Source organism: Balearica regulorum, chromosome 3 (assembly GCF_011004875.1).
Source record: "Balearica regulorum gibbericeps isolate bBalReg1 chromosome 3, bBalReg1.pri, whole genome shotgun sequence".
Taxonomy (NCBI): Eukaryota; Metazoa; Chordata; class Aves; order Gruiformes; family Gruidae; genus Balearica; species Balearica regulorum.
Genome location: NC_046186.1, coordinates 82,333,698 through 82,354,607, shown reverse-complemented (window position 1 = coordinate 82,354,607; position 20,910 = coordinate 82,333,698). Strand labels below are relative to the sequence as shown.

The following is a 20,910-nucleotide window of genomic DNA, read 5'->3' as shown; positions in this document are numbered from 1 at the left end:
TCAGTGTCTTGCTGTTCCTCTTTACTGTAACTACCATAGATAGATTGTTTCTAATTCTCAACACAATGATGTGCAGCCAGGCTGTCTTGTCCCAATTAACAAGAAAGATTTAACAAGAGATGCTGTAGCTAAGTAAGTCTCATTACTGTTAGGCAGTACACAGTTGCATTCTGAGCTTCCTACTGTGCCACACTTAAGATTATCTTTAGTAGTAGAACTAAATAACACCTAGTGAAAATAAAATGATCCAAGTATGTTTTGTGTGGCAGCAGTTTTTGCGTTTTTATTTTGAATTGGTTTTGTTTGCTTTCTGCCTTGCGAAATCGAGAAATCTGTTTTCTTTCACTTCAGATCTTGATGAATTGATTATTTATAAAGCTCAGCACAACCTAGGCAAAATTCTGCTCATGTTCACAAGGGCAGAAGCAGAGTATTCCATACAGCCCCCTCAGACATGGTCATCAGTGCAGTTTAGGCCCTACTCATGTCTCCTCCAGCATCCAGGTATGATGTGGAAGAGGAAATTTAGTTCAGCTACTCCCTTCTGACTATTTCTGGCAGATCATACCTCTCCTCCCACCACCCTGCTCACAAAGTGCTTCCTTGCAAATGAAGGATGGAGGTTACACAGGTAGGTGGAGGGGTCTAACAGCCACCAGCCCCATTTCTGCCTTGGGACCTTTTGCATGGCAGCCTACTAGATAAACCATCAGTGCTTTGTCTTCCTAAACCCTGCCTTATATGGAGGCAGGGCAAACAGGCAGCTGTGGAAAGCACTAAAAACTTTCCCATATTCAATTAGCCTCACTTAGGGCTCCCATTTGCACATCTTTAAGTAAGTTTGAATTAATTTCCATCCAAAATAAGTAACTCCAGTAGTCCCAATCAACCTGAATTATTCTATGTATCCAACTCAAGCATGCTAAACCAGACTGGGAAACAGCTGCACAAATCCTTCCAGTAGCAAGCTGCTGTATCTGCTTAGCACAGAGCAAGGCCCAGCAACACCACCTTCCCCCCAGCACCACATCTTCTGTAAGAGGCTCTACCATCTCCACGGCCTCTGGTCCTGCACCCTAAGATAATGCAGCTGCCTCACAGCTCCTGACTTCGCTCAAGCCGTAACTCCTTGGGGACAGCAGTGTACCATGAAGCCCAGCCTCCTGCCACACAAGGTCCAAGTTAGGAGTTACTTAATTGAGGCACAGTGCACAAGCAGGGCAGAGCAGGAGTCAAGGTAAGATTCAAAAATTAGTTCCTTTTTGTAGCTGCATCTTACAGAGCTTTTATTTTGCCTTAAGGCTGTTACTGTAGCAGAGTGGGTTGAAAAAAAACCAATAATAACCATGAACAACAGTAACAAAGATAAAAAAATAAATGGAAAATGACAGCACAAACTCTCCCATGTTACATTTCTCCATAATTTTGGAGATATTCTGCCATTATTAAGAAGACTACTGCTATATGCAGTATTATTAAATATGAGCCAATCCTACAGAATAATCAGACACGATGGTTAGAAATAAAACCTGGAACTCGGTATGAGGTTGTATTGATTACACACATCTCAGACCTCCCCCATGTTTGCATGAGGTAGAGACAGACTCTATTACACTGTGCATGACAGAAGATGTAGTTAAGACACTGATGTGCACAAAGCCAATAGGTCCCTAACCTTCACGCAAGGCCTAATTTCAACAGTAAGCTGCTCAGAACAGCTCTCCATAGCACCAAAAGGCACCCAAGTCCATAGCAAGGCTACTCTCAGCACCAGCGCCTACAGATACGTGAAGGCTTTAAGCCATACTTCAATTCCTGAAAGACCTAAGCAGCTTGATACTTAACCTCACACACCCGCTGCTTCAGGAGTTGCAAGATGGAGGTACCTGTGATACCTCAGGAACCCCACTAGTGTGGCACTTTTGGGCTCTGAATGAAACACAAAGGCAACTTTCACTGCTTTTAAGTCAGCTGCAGCACAGATGAAAAGTTTCACAATGCATAACGCTGCTGTTAAAACTTGGCCCTGAAGTTGCTCAGGCTGAACAATTTGCCTACGTTACACGTTTGATCTCTTACCACAGCAGGAAGGATGGCCACCAACACAGAAGTACCTTTTATATGCAGTTCCGTTTTGTGTCAATTTTGAAGATTCAGGTACTATGCTTGAATTCCAGAGCTGCAGAGGCCACTTACTCAGCAGGGGCTGAAGGCAGAAGCCTGCCCAACGCTCATTCAGCCAGCCCAGAACCTTCTTGTTCCTACGACCTGAAAGCAGTGACACTCCTGTCTCACTAGCAAGCTGAATGCATCCTTTGAGGAAATCAAGCACTCAATCCACAAGAGCAGTTGGTACATGCCGTTCTTTCATAGAAACGTCAGAAGGGATGAAGAGATGGAGGCCCTATCTGCCTTCCTCCAGCTTAAGCCCAGACAACATCACCATTGCTGAAAAGAAACATCCAGGATGACTGTACCCATGCTGGCTCAGTGGGGCCCTCACAACCAGAGGGGAACACATACAGTACAGCAGGCTACAGGAAGGAGGATAATGAGTATACGCTAAGACAAGCGCACTTCAGCCTTTACATTAAATGTCAGGTACCTACCCCCCTCCCATTTTGTTTTCCTAAACTTTCCTCTCACTAATAGGCTCGTTTACATCATACAGTAGAAGCCAGGTGCTACACTCCTAAGGGTGAAACATGGCCCAAAGATCTGGTAAAAAGCCTTGCAGTAACGTTTTACCAAAGCCAACCACAGGCTACTGAACTGCTGGCAAGCTCCCAGCCCTGCTGGTTCCCATCGCACACGCAAGTAGGAAACAGCGATGGGTGCAATGTACAAAGTTTGTTCAAAAATGCAAATGCCAGAGGTCCTGCTGTTCCCTCCATTTTGAAGCTTCATACAAACTTCTTCTATGTGAGGAACTGGAGTTCTCATTGAAAAGTCTCACCTCATTCCCAGAGACAGAAAATCTTGGCATTCATTGCATTTATGACAAATGTTAACAAAAAGAACTTACCAGTGTGAGCCTTTTTTTCCTCAACAAGATGGTCAGATACTCTCAGTATCTACAAATTACATTCTGAAACTATTAAGTTCTTAAGAGTCTCTGTGATGTCATTCACAGCTTTTTTTTGAAAGCTATTTATTAGAATAAAGCAAGAAATGTCATCTGCATTTGGCTCCAACCCACCAACCGACTGTTCTTCTCTTGCTGGGAAATTTAAGTTAAAGATTAGCTGAATTTTGTGCAGCTCATTTTAGAAGATTAGAATTACTAGTGAAATTCTCCAGCATGTAATAATCATCTTCTCATCAATGCATATTTTTTTTTAACCACCCAATTATTGCCATAGTTAGATTACTCCCTGGATTGGGAGCTGGTATTTAATTACAATGTTTCACCAGTGCCTGTACATCCTTAAATCTGCAACATGGACATCTTACTTTTAATTAACTTTGCAGTAGGTCCAGTGTTAAAGATTCACCTCTCTCCTTCAGCCTTCTCAGAGTTTTACAAGTCAAAAATTGTCTAATGCATGATAAATAATGCAGGGCCTGTTTATTCCATGCTGTGCGCAATTTTATGGTGGAATTACAAGCCTCCTTGCCAAAAATGTCCTTGATTCTCAGGCTTCAAGAGAGTAATTGGTACCTCATATTCTCCCCTTTTTTGCACCAATTAAAACCTGCAGGTGCACTAATGTTGTCAGCTGGAATCTTGCTAGTACATCAGAGGTTATTTTCACCAAATGTGTGCTATTAGTAAAATGGGCCCATCAGGGGAATTGTGAATGCTCTGTTTGTTGTTACAGTGCTCTCAAGGCCATCCAAATATTTTACTAGTGCAAGACCAGACAGTAAATTTTTACCTCTAAAGTAAACACAGGGTGTCATAAAAATTAAGTTCAGTTGGAAATGTTACTTTCTCACTCACTCAATGTAGATTGGAAACAGGCAAATCATCTCTTCAGGACTGTCTCAGATTTAAAGGTCAGACATGACTGTTAAGGTCATCTAGGATCTCCAGCTGAACACAGACCACAAAATTTCTCTTTATTTCTCTTGAAAAGCACTCTAGCTCAGAGAGAAGATGGGTTTAAAAAAAAAAAAAAAAAAACCAAACAAAAACCCCCAAAAAACCAACAAATTAAAGACTTTCACCAATCTTGAGATAGGTAGCAGAAAGCAATAGCTACTGATGTCATAGCAAAAATACCCTTTGATTTAAAAGGGCTGATACTTCACTCACAGTTCCAGTGAAGGAAAAGTGCACCTCCATGTTGGAAGTTTTTCCAGTGACTAACTACCCTCACTACAAAAGGTCTTCCTTGCACCATGAGACAATGGTTTACAAGTACTGTAAGCGCACCAGTCAAAAATTCTCCCAAATTCTTGTTATGATTCTTTTTTTCCAGTCTGTTAAATGATGGGACTAAGGTAGGCATCATGGCACTATATGCAAGGCAATATATCTACTTTTATGAGGAACAAATATCACTAAGTGATGAACTCCCACTAATACTAGATGAACTGGAATCTGGAAAACTGAACTCTGCTGTCACTCCTGAAGGAACTCCCATCCCTAGCCTCTACAAAGAGGTGTCAAATATCTCCATTTTATTTAAAGGCCAGTCCTCATTTAAGACTCAACCACGGTCCTACTAAAACCTTGCTAGACTTTGGGTAATTATTTAATCATTGAAAGAACTATTATTTTGCAGCATATTTTACAGCTTAAGAGGCTTAACATTGAAACAATAGAACATCCATAGAGGTTTCTGTTCAAAGTCTATGGCACATAGCACTGAAAAAAGTTTATTTTGGTCCCAAGTCCTTCACCTCTAACAAAGTATCTTGTCAGAGTAAAATGCCTGAAGTAATTAAGGGATTAGTGATACCTTCAGGGCACAGCTTTATTTTGCAAAAAGCAGCCGGGAGCTGTATGTTCTTAAAGGAGTGGGACTCTATGAGGAATTCTCTTTTTCCCCAATATGATGAAAATGATACTACCATCCAAATAGGTTTGGGTAGAACGGTAGTGTAATGGGGCACTCAGGGAACAAGGCCATGGCATCCTTTAATGTGGCGTGTACCTCCTACCATCTGTGGAGGGGCAATGTTTGTATGAGACCCTTGTTCTGAATATAAGAAAGAGAAAGGACATTCCCTCCGTGCTCCCAGCTGTTTCCAGGGCACTTGCAAAAATGCCTGTCCCCATACAGCCCCCTACAACTTTAGGTGTCAACTTTACAAAAATAAATAACTAAAATGGTATTTGAAAATGCCTTTAAATAGTTTGCTCATTTTTACAGTTGTCAAACTGAATGGAAAAAAAGGTTAAAGAAACAACTTTTTACAGAGATTACTATAAATCATACAACAAACAAGTGTGCATCTGGGAGGGAATTTTCTTTTCACAACATGCAAAGCTGATTAAGTGGTAGCACTTTTCCTGAACACATTTGCACACCTCATAGGGAAACACATTGCCTGATACTCTCAAACACTTCTTATTCCACCATTAACCATTAAGCATGTACAGAGTTGAGTAAGGAAAAAACCCAGCCAAACAAAAGTATCAATGAACGTAACAGATTGTAAAACCCATATAGACAAATGCAGTATTAAGTCTATCCTGACTTAAACTCTGCATGAAAAACTGTCCTGGTTTTTGGCTGGGATATGATGTCATCCTCAGTACAGAAGGAGGGGAGCTAGCTGGGGAGGAGGGATCGCTGCTCAGGGACAGGCTGGGCATCAGGTTCCCAGCAGTGAGCAAATTGCATTGTGTATCTTCACTTTGTATATTCTTTTATTAGTATTGTTATTTTCCTCTCCCTTTGCTGCTGTCCTTATCCCAACCCATGAGTTTTACCCTTCTCTTCTGATTCTCCTCCCCATCCCACCGAGGGGGGAGGAGTGAGCAAGCGGCCACATGGTGCTTAGTTGCCAGCTGGGCCTAAACCATAACAAAAACACAAGTCAAGATTTGACTTAACTTCATGGACTTGAAGATTTATATATATAATTTTTTAAGGGGAAAGCAGATTGCCATCTGAAACTTGAAAATAAACCCAAAATACAGTCCTCTTACCAACTACTCTCTGGGCCACTTAGGAGAGGGTAGAGATGGTTGTTTTTCCTCCTGAAGAGGAAATCTGTAAGTGTCACTTGGGACTACAGGAAATTTCCTTGAAATTCTAGATAACCTTCTTATACTGCAACTGGGGATAGGAAGAGAGCATCTTCTTTTTCCTTCTACCTCAGGAATTTTCGGCACCCATGCTGAAACACCCTGGGACACACCTAAGCGGGTTCACCAACAGCAAAGATAAAACCAGGCAGAGCACATGTACATTTTGGGCATGGTTCTGTTCTGTCACACCAGGGCTAAGTTCCAGATACTGAATTGCTCTCTAGGCAGAATGGTCCACACCACACTCTGAAAGACTAAGATCTCAAATAGATTTGACAGTTAATTGCTTTTACATGGTGTAACTAGGATCAGTCAGGCCACCTCACTTTCAAATACCCAGATTAGAACTGGATGTTAGCTACACATCTGTTCAATTTTTTGAATGGATCAGCTAGTGAACTGAATAAGCAAGAATCCTGCTAGCTCATTTTCACATTTTAGAATATTACCAGCTTCCTCTTGCTTACCCTTAAGGCTTCAGTAAAGCCTGCAAGGACTAAAGCAGGAAGGACAGACTCTAAAACATCTGCAAAACATTGTAATGTTTTGTAAAAATGAAAGCTTTAGTGTTTACAGGCAAGGTCTTCATCTTCTGCAGGATTCCACAGCTGCCAAGATGTCTTGCAAAATGCTGTTTCTGTTTTCCTTACTAACCTAGAGAAAGAGAAATTAAAACTGATGTAATTTGATGAATAACCTCTATATCAGTGTTTACTTCAAGAACAAACAAAGCAGAAATTCAAATGCATTTCCTTCTCAGTGGAGGAATGTTGAGTGTCAAACACCTGCCACCTTCTGCTACTGAGAACACAGTAAGCTAAACCTACAAACCTGCATATGTAATTGAATATTCAGTGATCTTTTTGATTTAATTACCTACGGTATTTTGCAGTATCAGTATCATTCAGGGCTCGAGTAACTAGCAAGATTCACTCGAAGAACCAGCATGTACTTTTGTCAGTTCTAGAAATCCTTTCAATTACCAAATGTAATTTTCCTACTATAAAGTGGAGTTCTTATGCCTTCAGTATTTGAAAGGGTTCTATTTATTAGGATGACAGACCTAGTAAAAAACATCTGCAATGAAAAAAATTAAAACAGGCTAGCAGTGCAACTCTGTATTCTGAGAAACCTTAGCATTGCAGGATAGAAACACCTTGAAAAAGAAATAAGACTACTTGAGAAAGCTGGGGGCCTTCTGTAGCACAGTGAGGTATGCCTTTGGTTGACTAGCCCATGGAAATGTTGGGCTTTAAGACCAGTACATATGAAAATCCATACAGTCCAGTGTCCTCTTTTGCTGGCCCCATCTGCATTGCAGCACCTGCAAACTACTGTAAACTGCCAAGCAAATGCTGTCACCTGCTAGTCAACACAGCAACAATGGAGCACAGAACTGGGGGTGGGGGGGGTGTGGTCTGTGTAAATTGCCCCTTCTTGATAGACTGGGTCCTGATACAGAGCCCAGTGACCCACAGTGCCACCCATTGTTATCTCAACCAAAACCTGGGGAGATGGCTGGGGTGGTGAAAGGGTTAAGGGTAAGGGTTAAGGTGAAAGTGTTAACAAGTAATTGTGAAGTGTCAGCAACAGCCTCCTTTTAAAAAGTCAAAGAAACTCTCCCCACTGTTCAGATCCCTGCAGAGAGGGCAGGAAGAAATCAGACAAACACAGATGAGCCAAAAAAAGAAGGGTGTTCGTATTTTTCACAAAGTTTGAGAACTGCTGTTTGATGAGGAAGGGGAGACATCACACTATGCATGGCATAAAACTCTCTACCAGCAAGATTTCACTGCATTCCCTGTAGCTGCATTTAAGATCTGAGGACAAGGGCTTGTATCTCTTCCAGTACTGCAGTCAATACTGAACAGGAGAAAGTATTCTTATTATTTTTAAATAGGTGACAGGCCTACCTTAAGAATTTGGCCCTAGGAGCCTATGCTATTTACAGTCACAGACATCCTATCCAAATGCTGGAAACCAATACTAAAATCTACAGACAGTAGTCTCACCTATGCCACTTGAATTCAAGAAAACAGATCAACATAGGACTGATGAAAAAGTGACATTAAAAAAAAAAAAAAGGAGGGGGAATGAAAGGGCAGATCTGCCTGAAAACGTTGCTGTTATTATTAAGTATCATTCCAAGCCTATTATAAGATAAACAGAAAAGCCCACAATAACAAAGAGAGCAAGACAACAAAGAATGGAATTGCTCTTCAGTAAGGCTATTGAGAGACCCCAAGGTAAACAAGGCACAAAGCATAGATGAGCCAAACTCTAAATCTCACAGCAAGCATCCCGATATACTGACTTTCAAAGGACCTTCTGAACATTTAATAGTTCTTCCCACTGTCTCACAGCCAACAAAAACAATACTACATTTTATCTATCCCTTTTCCATACCTACGTGCCAAAAATCCAGTGAGAGCAGCAGAAAGAAAGTGCCAAGCGCTGGGAAATTTTCACAACTGTTTTATAAAACCTGCTTGATAGATATCAGTCTCCTCGTAAGATCTGGAGACATTCTATGCAGGCAGCTTTCCCAGAGAGAACAAATCTCCCAGTAACTGTACTGAATGTACAAACAGACGGGTAGATTTTTAGACAGGGACTTGAAAATAACTGTAGATGCTGCTTATACTAAGCATTTAGGTAATGTGGAGGAAACTACCACCTAGACTCCAAGCAGGCAACAGTAGGGGACAAAAGCTTTCTTCCCCTAACTGTTAAAGTACTGCCAAGGAAACCCCCTCTTGCACAGTCTGTTCAAATGGAACCTTTTCTTCTTCTGATCCATTTAACTATTTCTTTTCTTTCTTAAAAGGCATATGCAACCAAACTTCACTAATGGGTTTTGGGGAAGCAAAATTAAGAGATAGGAAAATGGGGACAAGTGAGTATGTGCCAGCTGCTAAGGATAATCTGATCCTATTTATGACACTGTGTCTGCAAAGCTACACAGACACAGACAGTGCAAAAATAGCCTCTGTAGTTTCACTGGAAAGTTTAGTTCTCAGCAAAATGGAATTGGGCAACAATGGAAAAAAATGTGTTAAATATCAGAGCTCCTATCGTTAAGTGCTCTAAACATAATAAATTAAACATTTGGGACCAAATCCTCAACTGCTTTTAGGGCATCTGGGCCCATTTACACCACCTGAATATGCTTTCAAGACAGAAGGGACTGTGAAACTCCAAACTGTCTCTACGCACTCAGCGTCAAATATCAGAATTGTCCTTGTGACATTAAGAGAAGGATGAGAAAACTCCACTGAGTTACTTGAACGCAGCCTAACTCTGTATTAAGTGACAAAGCAGGCAGGACTTTTTTGGAAGGTAGCCACCTACTTCTGCACAGTTCCAGGCACCATAAAAGTTAGAAAGAAATTACCGACCACGAGCTATTTGGGCACTTCAGGTTCTCCTCATGCCACAGCCCTTGCAGAACATAGCTGGTGATCCAGTATTTACTTCAGCTAGTAACACCTCTGACTCCCCACGGGCAAGTTCTGGTTTTGCTCATGCACACGTTTTAACTAGCTAGGAAAGAGCATGTAGTGTGTCATTGGAGCACACGAGACAGATGCTCTCCTGCACAAGACTTTGGCATAGCAGGTCTCTGCCACCTGGGAACTATTGCTGTCTGTCACACATTTCACACCCATGCTTTTGGCTAACGGATTCACCAGAGAACTCTATTTAAACAAAGAAACCTGCACATCCTAATCTCAGCAGCATAAACAGGATGGGTCTTTTTTTTTAGGTTTTTTTTTAGCTAAAGAAAACATTGCTCCATTGAAATTTACAGGAAAACTTTTGCTGGCTGTAGTCAGCACTTAAAAGAAAGATGTAGTGGCAGACTGATACAGCTAACAATGGGGCTGAGTGGCATATGCTCTTAGAACATCACCTGATAAAAAAAAGAGACAGCAGAAGCCTCAAAAGCTTCCTTGAAAAGCCAAATGCTGTTTTCTAGCACTCTGTTTCCTGCTGTTTTCTAGCACTCTGTTTCCTCCTCTGCAAGGACCAAATGCACACCATTGCCTTGCCGTGACTGCAGCCTAAGCAGCGCGTGACTGTTACTTTCAGTAAGGCATTCTCCATTCCCTCTTCCCTGGTCCTACCATGGTAAAGCAAGTCACAAAATTCACGTTCACCTGCATCCCTGTTCAGTAGCCTGACAACTAACACACATCAGCTTGCCAATGGGAAACCTGGGGTTTTATATCTGAAAGGAATGGTAGGAGTTGAATGCTTATGTGATGAAAGGAATCTTCTCTTGTCTTTGCTGCTAGGATTGCTTTAACACTTAATTAAACAGGCATTTCATTTAAACAACATAAATTGAAGATGATGATGGGACCACCAACTAAAAGAAAGCTGGGGAACTTTCCTGAGCACTGCAGTTTTATTAATCTCACTTTGAAAAGGAAAAAAGATGGAGACTTTGCCTTCTCTGCAATAATTAATATCATTCAATATGAAGCTGTTGAGATAGTGTTTTTTTCTTCCTCATTCACTTGGAGAAAAAAAAAAGTAAGCATTCTCACTGTGAAGTACATCTGATAAAGAACAGGCTGCAACAGTATACTGCTCTACAGCATATTGCCCCTGTTAGTAAGCCAGGATGTGTAAGTCCCACTAACTGAATTTATAGTTTAGAGATGCACGGTTCAGTTTTGGATATATAGCTTTATTCTCTACTACAAATAGTACACACTGAGCAGAAAAATACATCAGAGGAGTGCGGGCTGTTTAGCTTGTTTTTGTGAAGCATCCTGGACACTTACAGGTGTTCAGGAAACCTCACGCATGTATTCCTGTGAACAGGCTATGTTTTGTTATGGTAAGTTTTTGAGAACCTCCCTGTAACTGATCAGAAATGCACTTTGAGACCCTAATATTCTGAAAATTATGTCTGTAAAAATAACATAATGAATTCCAAAATTGGGTCACTGACTCCAGAGAAAGTACACTCCATTTACAAGTGTCTGTCTTCTAGAAATCATTTCTGCAAACTCCACTGCTGCCTTTTTTTTTTTTCTTCCTTGAATATGATTAGTGGTAATATTTCTACAAGTCAGTCTGGAAAAAAAAAATCTAAAAATCTGACTGTAATTTTAAAGATTTAACTCTTAGGAATAACGAATACTTATATAGCAATAATACTACAGCAAGAAAACCTTTTAAAACTACTATATCATTACTTCTACAGCCCCTCACAAGCAAAGCCAGCTGTGTGAGACTGCTACAGTAAGTGCCAAATGTGATTTTTTTTTAATAAAGTGAACACCTGCCCATTAAGAATAAAATGGAAACTAAAAAACTTATTTCATACAAGCTACCCACAGCTATCAATTGGTAGTAACAATTAGTTTTTAAACTGAGCCAAACACAAACCAGCAACCTAGAACAGAAGGCTCTTTAAGGATATTTAATATTACTCACACTGAACACTTTAACATCTTTCCTACTTCTTATTTCTTCAACAAGATCCAGTGGCTTTCCCTTAGGTATTGGAATAGTTCCAAGAACCACGGTCCCTGAGCCAGTCAACGTTTGACGAACAGCTTGAATAAAAGCCTGGCTGAAGAGTTCCATTTTACCAATCTCATCTATGACACAAATTTTTTTCTCTGCATCACTGCCATGGTTTACCTGTGGAAAAGTGCATCAAGAGACTGTAAGCAACACACAACTTAGAACAAGCAAGAGAAATAATTTCTATGCTAATAAAAGAATTACCTCCAAAAGAAATCAATTCAATTGTAATACTGGGGAAAGCCGAAGAGTCAACACTGCTGCTGCTAACTGATAGACTTAATCTACCATTCCTATGTCAGCACAGATTTTTGGAAAGATGAAAATATATGTACAGCATAAATATCAACCACAATAGGAAATAGCCGTATCCCTTTTCCTTCAAAGCAGAATTCCCACAATGGTCCCATACAAGGTATTTGACAATTAAAACTGTACTTTGCCTACTGGCAGCTCTCAATCAATCTGAGGGACATCAGTTTTTCAAAACCTCACTCTTCCCATCAAATTATGCACTTAGAATAGATTGATATCCACAGAACACAAGTATTAAAAAAGGACTTGCATTAAATCTACATTTGGAAGTTTCTCCTCTTGTAGCTGGGTCAAAGGAGGGTCAAAACTAGCATTTCTCTCAGAACAACTAGCTTTCTTCAGAGCTATCTGGATAACGACCAAGCTATTTCCAAGCCTCTCTCACCTCAGAACAGTCATCTCCCATTTCTTTGTCAAGATATAGCTTATTCTGTAGTCCTAGCCATCCCCCTTCATCGTAGGATAGGCACAGTACTGCAGACTGGTGTGAGCAGCAAGGAAGTCTAGGACAGAACATGGGTGACTGCCACTGAGGGAAAGGCAACTCAGAAAGTAGAGGAACTATTCAACAGAAAAGCAAGTGCACTGTCTACCCTCTCTTGGTAAAAGTAACCAAGAACTGTACTGTTATTTATAGAAGTGAGGAGGAAATCAACTCAAGTCGAAACATCACTGTAGATCCATGATTATATATATACACCAATATCAGCCATATTATACAGAACTTAAAAAAACAAAGGAAAAAAATCAAAATGTTTTCCCTTGTGAAGGTTAAGTATTTGCTTCTGGGAAAGTGGAAGAACTGTATAATATGCATCCTAAAATCTTTTCAAGCTAAGTCCCTGCTGCGTAGCTGTTTTATCTAAAATCCTTTCATAGATCAGTGAGCTAAAAAGCCAATACTAGTCACTAGGTCACACATTGAGAGGCAGAGCATTTTACTTTGAAAAAATCCTTCGTCCTGTCTGGTAAAGTTTCCAGAACCAGAGAGTTCATCAATTGTAGGACCCACCCCTGTTCTTACTGGGGTGAATGAGATCCAAGCCTGAAGAGCTGAAGCTGTCCTCAAGACTAACTGGGCACATGCCCACTCCATGCTGGTCTCGGATCAAACCAGACTCTCCCACCCTCATTCTTCATTTATCTCTTCTTGTTTCAGTTCTACGATCTTCCTCACTCTCCTCCTCTCCCATTTTGTGCAGCCTACATGCATGACCACATTCCCACAAAACTGATTAACAGCGCTTTCAATGAGAACACAGTCATGCACTATCGGACCCTGCTGGCCCCTTTTCTTCTCTTCACTCTCTTGTATTTGCAGAAAGCTGTATACCAACCAGAAAAATTCAACGCTACTAACACCCTTCTAGCAAGATCTCTCCCGGACTTCACATTAATGCAGCAGTAAAAGGATTCCGAGCACAGTGCTGGCTTAATGAAGTCTTTTTTATTAAACTATCCCTCTATTTACTAACATAGTAAATCAAGTTATAGTGAAATTAAACATATAAAAATAGTACCATTTTATCCGTATTTCCTTTCTCCCTTGCCCCCAATGTCTTTGCTTCCCTACTCCAGACTTTAATGTTCCTTGACAAAAACAAGGATCAGATCCTCAATCTCATTTTTGCTCCTTGCAGCTCTATGGTTTTTTGTTCTTTTGAAGTTCATTAAGAAGTCCCTTCTTCCTTGGGCCCTTGAGCTTTGGCAGTGCAGAAAAATCACAATAGGATTTGTTTAGTAGTACAGTTCAGCAGCTGCTGCACACTGTTTGTGATATGTTATTGCCAAAATCAGATGCGTTCTTGTTTATTTTTGGAGAGGTGAAGGTTGGAGTGAGAGAGAGGAAGGAGAAGGAAAAAGGCAGTGAGAAGGATAGGAAAAAGACCGTGTGGAAAGACTTGCCACAGTCAGAGCACTCTTTGTGCAGCAGGCTAAATCCTAAATTATCAGGCTGCTATTGACAGTTAAAACCTACCAGTCTGCAGGTACTTATACAGTGGTAATCAAAAATAACCACTGGAGTCATGCTTCTATTGGAAGAAGATAGGAATCAGAGCAAGAGGGAAAAAATGGCTGTATAGAAGAAGAGCAGCAACAAAAGCCTTTTTCTTGGACCCACTGACTCCACCTAGTTCTGCATGGTAAGCCACTTGTACATTTTGTTTTCTTTCCAATATGCAAGACAGTGGCATAGAAAGAAAACATAGGCCATTTATTAATATCAAAACCTAGTGTTCTAGAAGGGCCTTCCAATGACACTGATTTATCATAAAACATCCATTTTTCAGCAGCTTTCACAGAATACTCACATTTCTCAGCATAGGTAGAACCAACTGCTCAAATGAAACAAGGTCTACAACATACTGTCCAACCCAATATTCACGTCTTGAAGTAGAAGACTCAGAACTGAATTTGAAAAAAAAGAGATACACAATTCCTTCTAAGTAATGAGTTTAGTGAGAATTCACTGCAGTCATTTCAAGTGGATTTATGAAAAGTTATCCTAGCAAGTCAAAATCCCTTAATTCTTCTGAGAAAAGAAAAGAAACTCTGTAAACCATCCATTAAGTCATATTGCAGATGGCATACTTTCAGGTAATAAATATACCATAAGCTACCTTTGCAACTACGTAAGCTCAAATTTCAACAGTGTACAGAAGGACAATGGGATCTAAAAGCCAGCAGGTATATTTACACTGAAATCAAAATACATGCCTGCAGTTCAGATCTTTGAATTTGGTAATGTGACATTACAGACAGCATCACAGCAGTAGCCCAAATCTTAGTATGGGCTACAAAACCCTTATTCTTGGAAAAATACTCAGTTTCCATGTGCTGCATCACACTACCCCAGGTGAACCTCCTTTATTAGCAGTATGCAAATTATTTAGTCAGATCAACTATGTCTGAATGATGTGCTGACATCACACTTGGACCTACACTAAGTTTTGCACAAAGCATGAAAAGCTAAGTCTAATGAATCAGGAGAGACTTTGAGTCCCCCTTAGTGGGGGCTCTGAAACCCTCTTTTTCTTAAAATTCACATATGAATTTTGTGGGCTAGTTAGTACCTCTTTTAAACAATGTTACATGCAATTTCCCTTTTATTTTCCACTTCTGCCTCTGTAAATTAGCTGGTGGAAACAAAAAATCTTCCTTCCTGCCTACAATAAGCTACTTACTGTATCCCAAAGAGACTTGGCCTTACAATAAAAGGCTCAGCAGTGCTTCCTCTCTATCTAGGGTAAAATAGGCAGTAAAACACCCTTCCCTAGCACATTTTCAGTATTTCACTATGCAACAGAGACACTGTCTACACACACAACACAGGTATCAGCCAGGACATGAGAAATGAACAAAGAACCTGACCATGAAAGCCCTATGTGTGCTGGAAATCACCTTCTGGAGGAGCAATTAACAGCCTGACAGACTGGAACAGAAGCATAAAACAGTAAGCCACTTACAGTTATTAAAACCTCAGTACCTGACTCTAGATAAAGGTCCTCGTTTTCCAGACAAAGTGACAACGTCAAATCCTGTTCTCCTGCCACCTTCTCTAACTTCCTCTGTGTAAAATCCATCAATGGGAATGCCTGAGGATTTTAGAACTTGAGTGACTTTCTGGATCAAAGTAGTCTTTCCAACCCCTAAAAACAAAGAGGAAACAAAAAACACACAGGATTAATCTTCTTCTCCACTAAAATCCCATTTTTAAACACCACAGTAATGATTCAGTTCAGCAAGAACACTGATTACTTTCTAAGGTTGCAAATTATTCTTTTTTAAATGGTAGAAAAGATCAGAAACGCCTTTTAAAGTTCATCTTATACTGACATTACAATGTTTTATTAGCCTTTAAGAAGTATGTCTACAGTGAAGTCACAACAGAATGGTAAAAATATCCCAGGCTACCACTAAACTTGCAAACTTGTTAGCCTGCATGGGCAGGCCACAACCTACCTTGCCCCAAGGCAGGTAAATACAGGAGAGCCATACTGTTATACAACTGATAACCAAGCTAGCTGGAAGACTGACTGATGAATCTCCCTTTCTACCATTGCTATTCACTACTTTGAGAAGAGAGCTGAGTTCATCCCCCTGTTTGATCATAAGGTCAAAACTGACTGCTATTATCAGGACCCTAACTGGCACAAAGGACACACTACTTCTACTGATGTCCCAGAAATGCAAAGCACTCAGTGCCCCTGACAGATCAGGTCCTACACGGCAAAGCATATTTCCAACAACAGAAACACGCTTCCTATGGTAACTGAAGCAAGAGAGGTTTCGACTAGATACAGGGAAAAGCTTTCTTATCATGAGGACTATCAAGCCCTCCAACAGGTTGCTCAGAAAGGCTGTACAGTCTTCACATTCTTCGAGGTTTTCAAGACCTGGATAAAGCGTTAAGCAACCTTGTCTGGCCTCACAGCTGACCCTCCTTTATATCTCCTGAAGTTCCTTCTCACATGAATTAACCTGTGGTTCTAGAATACATTTTCTTACCTTAAGAGAGATCCTTAAAACCTTCACCACCTGAGGTCTCCTAGCACAGTTTGATGTACTTTCTACTATGTGAATGTTGGCCATGTTCCAGACATCCTCTCAGTTCCCACAAAGGAGCTATTTCTTCTCCTTTGCCATTGTACAAGTATATCCCTTGACAATCTCCCTTTCAACTCAACTTTATTGCCTCTCACAAAATTTAGTGTTATCACTTCATTTTTAATCATTGTTGCCAAAAAACCCCAGAAGATAGAAAATATCCTGCAGAATAAACCTTTAAATTCCTGGAGACAAGAAATATAGACCTAACGTGAGGTGCCTAAAGATGCCAACAGAAATAATTTCCACACACACATACCAAATTCCTCCTTTAGAATTTAAGCAGATTTAGGAACTACTTTCTCAACAGTCAGTATCAATGGCAAAATATTCTGTGGTTTCCAGGGCACCTAATCAACCTATTTAGCAAGCTTTTCAAAATTGAAGCCAAAGGGACTCCTGGCATTTGAACAACAATAAAATGACAAATGTGGTGCCATCAATATCTACCTTTCTTTCCAGGGCCTTGTCTCTATAAGTGAATTTATATTAATTTGGCCAAGTAGTTTTGCTATCCCTAATTTGGTTACCTTCATTCAGTAAATTGCCAAAGAAAGCTAAAATGATTCAAACTAAGTTTAAGAAAGCTTAAATTTATACATTTAGCTAATCAAAACAGTACACTCGATTTCAGTTAAATGAGCAGACCCAAGACCTAAGCAGGCTTAACCCCTGTGTCTCTCAGAGGGCTGCCTTTATTCAGCGCATGGACAGACAGCAATAGCATTTTAAATTAATTCCAGACAAGACAGGTATCTGCAGAAGGTTCACAAAAAGGAGAATCTGGCCCACTGCTTTACTTCCAGACGACAAAAGAAAGCTTTGCAATCCTAGTAACTGGTTTATTTCTTTATCAACCTTACAGTTCCACCCTTACACTCTACACCACTCTAGCTCCACCACAACCAGATTCCCCTACCATGATAAACTACTCCACCACTTCAATCAAGGCCTGCCCATCTGAGATACCAATTATTACCTCTAACTGAACATAACTTAGGTTGGAAGTGCTAAATCACTAAAACTAAGTTACAGAAAAGATGAGCGCTCAGAAATTATTAATGGTTGCAGTTTAATTGAAACAGGATTAGTTGTCGAAGAGTATTCCCCCCCCCCCCCCCCCCCCCCCCAACACTGAACTGCAGGGCCAGGGACAAAGCAGTAGCGTCTGGAAACGTATATGACATGGGACTGGACAGAGTATTAAAATGAACTTTCATTAGGAACAAATTAATGGGTGACGCCAGGGAGGGGAGCAGCTACAGGCCTGCACGCCGGCAGCCGGGGTTACCTCGCAGGCAGCTGCCGGGCCCGGCTGCAGCAGGAGACACTCCCGGTGCTCCCTCACACGCAGGGCCCGTGCTGGGGCCCACCAGCAGGTGCCTTCCCCTGGCTCTAAGCGCTTCACAGCCCCGCCGGCCCCACACGGGGCGGCTGGCTAGGCCGGGCCGGGCCAAGCCGAGCCGAGACAGGCCCCGGGACAACCCCAGCAGCCACGCCGCCTCCCCTCGCCCCGCTCCCCGGGCTCCTCCTGTCCCTGTTACCTGGAGGTCCCGTGAGAAAAACGTGCTTGGACATGGCGGAAGACCGCAGGCCGCGCCCCGCCCTCTTGCCTTTCCTTCTTTCCCCTCCCTTCGCTGCACCGCGCTGCGTCGCCCCCCTCGCTCCGCCCCTGCCCAGCGGCCCCGCACCGCCTCCGCCTTGTCGCCCCAGGGCCGGGCTGACTGTGGCGCGGTGCTTGGCAGGCAGCCGCGGTAAAGCGGTGTGGAGCTTTGCTGCCGCTCCCTCTCATAGCGGCGCCACGGAGGGTGCCCGCCCCGAGGCTCTGTCCGGCGGTGCCTGACATGGTGTTGCTTGTGGTCTTGAATCGCAGTGGCCGGTCCCCAAAGGACAGCGCTCAGGCGCGCAAGCCCTGGCAGCTGCTGAGAGGAGCCCGGTCTCTCCCATGGAAACCCCCGGGTGGGAATTACTCCAAAGCTGGCCCGGGCCGGGAGGCGGTGTCTGCCGGCGGGCCGGGCTCTGGGCGGGAGCCGCTGCGGCCACAGGGCTCGGGCGGTTGACGCCGAGGGATGGGCCCTTCCCGGGCTGTGGCTGTGGTATTTCCCAGAAGATGGACGCTGTTTAAGGTTAGGGGAGGGGAAAAACCAATTAATTTCCTAAATGTGGGTCAGCATTTTCTTTATCCAGTCAGCTTGACCTATTTAGTTTCTGAATATGTTAAGAAAGCTCTCCCTAGAGCTTTTTACCCGTTTCAGTAAACAATGTGCTCCAGGATACAGCAAACCAGTCAATTAAAAGACAAACGGGTTGTCTGATACCTCGATGCAGACAGCAAATGTAACAAGGGGGTTGTTACAAATCTGAGTGAACTGGGTCACAAATGAAAAGGTTTGGCAGGTTTAACAAAGACACTGACAGACATCTGCCTGCATCTCAACACGCCTTATGCATGTGGTCTCATTTGTTTAGGCTGGGGTGATGGAGACCCGTAAGAGAGGAGGGAAAAGGATTTTTGTGTGGAGGGCAGTGGTGCACGGGCAGAAGTCTGGGTGAGGCAATGCCCTGCCACTGAGTTGTATTGATCCCTGCCTGGCTGTAAGCACCAAAATGGTTACCCAGAAAGCCTGAGCTATGAAAGGGATACATCCTGGTTGTTGCTTGATTCAGCTAGAATGGTTCTCTTCAGGTTCAGCACATCTTTGTCTGGTTTTCATTTTCAGTAATTTCCCAAGGATTTAAAGGTTATTCATCATTTGCACAAAGATACTGAGTATTCTTTTCAGCCAGATGAAAAGTGTAGATCAGTGTACATCACAATAGACAGGTATTTCCATAAATTGAATGAAATGTTTTTGATGAGTACATCACACATGGTCACTCTTCCTTGAATTGTTTTATATTCTTAGCAGAATGAAGTGCAACTCTCTAGTTAGTGATTCTGCATCTTTAAATGTACGATACTTTCAGGTCAGCTAGGAGCAGGGCCTGTGTATAATGGTGAGTCATCTACAAGTGTAAAGGATGCAATCAGCTATTTCACTGCATAATAAGAGTACCTTGTACCACTGTGCTTCTGAGGAAAGTAAAAGTCTCTTTCAGTCTCCAGTTAGGTTCCAGTTACGGGTTAGCACTCTTGTGAGGTAGAAAATATCATCACCACTTTCAGAAGGAGAAATTGCAACAAAGTGATGTTAAGAGGTGGGATTAATAAATTATGCACGTGGTCCCTCGGGTGGCATGCAGAACCAGAGCTGATGCCTAGGATCCCAAGAGAGCTGGGAGGGAAAGGAAGGTATCTCACAGAGATGATCAGAAGTGGTATAGCTTGCACTCAGTAGGAAACGTGGGGAAGATGCTTAGACATGCTCCCTACTCCTAAATCTGGTGCAATGTTTCAGGATGGTAAAGGGGTGTTTCTTTTTAGTTGGGATTTATAAACCAGAACCTTTTACAGCTGCTCTATAATGGCAGGTGAAGCACTTCTGCTTTATGTAATAGGCTACCATTTAGTCAGGTAGTAGGAAACATCTATCCTCTTCAACTGCAGCCTGAAGATAAGGGAGTTGAAATCCATACTGGCCATTTGCCAGGATGGTATCCTTATAACCAAATTCACAGGCTTATCCTATTAAGGCTGAGACATGGCACAGCCACAAATTCAAGCTGATTGGGCCAGAAAGAACACAGTTAAGATGTTAATGTAGAGGAGGGACAATCTAGTTTCTGCCCTCAACAGCACTGTACAGTCACTGGATATATTACATATGATCAGTACACTTCTGTTTCATGTAAAATTTGAGGAGTAATCAGAAGCAAAATTTAAGTGTTACTTATGAGCAGACCAGGGATTGTATCATAGTTTAGAATATCTGTACTTTGCTTTGGCCTAACTACTTCACTGGATCTGCCCAGAGTTCATTTCAGAGGGGAGATCATAACTCTGAATTCTTGTTTGCCTATTCTCTGCTTTCACTGATGACCATATTTAGTTAATTTATCTTTCTCTTAGACATGGTGGCTTTTATTCCTCATTTCACATGAGTAGTGTGGAACATGTTTAATGTTTAAATAACTTAATTAAAAAAACTTGACAACTCTGGCATGCTTCTTGGGGGGTAGGAGGGTAGAGAGGTAACAAAGCTTCCCATGCCATCTAAAGTGAAAACTGCATTTTCGTAACTTACATCTGAGTACTTTGGTTTGTGTTTTTTCCAGAAGCAATGAAATTATGAGGTTAA

The 20,910-nt window shown here is 41.8% G+C and overlaps 1 protein-coding gene across 3 annotated transcripts; it reads right to left on the bottom strand.

Annotated features, from left to right (window-relative positions):
* Positions 1–6,730: 6,730 nt before the first annotated feature.
* NTPCR (nucleoside-triphosphatase, cancer-related) lies at positions 6,731–18,314 on the bottom strand. Of its 3 annotated transcripts, none has more exons than XM_075748699.1 (5): positions 18,217–18,314; positions 15,552–15,714; positions 14,377–14,473; positions 11,657–11,866; positions 6,731–6,859 (listed from the first exon to the last, which is right to left on the bottom strand). In XM_075748699.1, exons 1-5 carry the CDS (start codon positions 18,248–18,250, stop codon positions 6,791–6,793), a joined length of 573 nt encoding a protein of 190 aa, XP_075604814.1. In that variant the 5' UTR covers positions 18,251–18,314; the 3' UTR covers positions 6,731–6,790. The 3 variants fall into 3 exon arrangements, with proteins under 3 accessions (XP_075604814.1, XP_075604815.1, XP_075604816.1); XM_075748700.1 differs by having other exon boundaries at positions 6,731–6,854; XM_075748701.1 differs by lacking the exon at positions 11,657–11,866.
* Between the last annotated feature and the right edge of the window lie 2,596 nt (positions 18,315–20,910).

Excerpts from the sequence above, each read along its gene's own strand:
- NTPCR (XM_075748699.1), bottom strand. The coding sequence starts at position 18,250 with ATGTCCAAGCACGTTTTTCTCACGGGACCTCCAG. Across the intron at positions 14,474-15,551 it reads GGACCTTTATCTAGAGTCAG|TTCTGAGTCTTCTACTTCAA; the intron begins GTACTGAGGTTT and ends TTTCAAATTCAG. Across the intron at positions 6,860-11,656 it reads AAGATGTTAAAGTGTTCAGT|GTTAGTAAGGAAAACAGAAA; the intron begins GTGAGTAATATT and ends CTCTTTCTCTAG.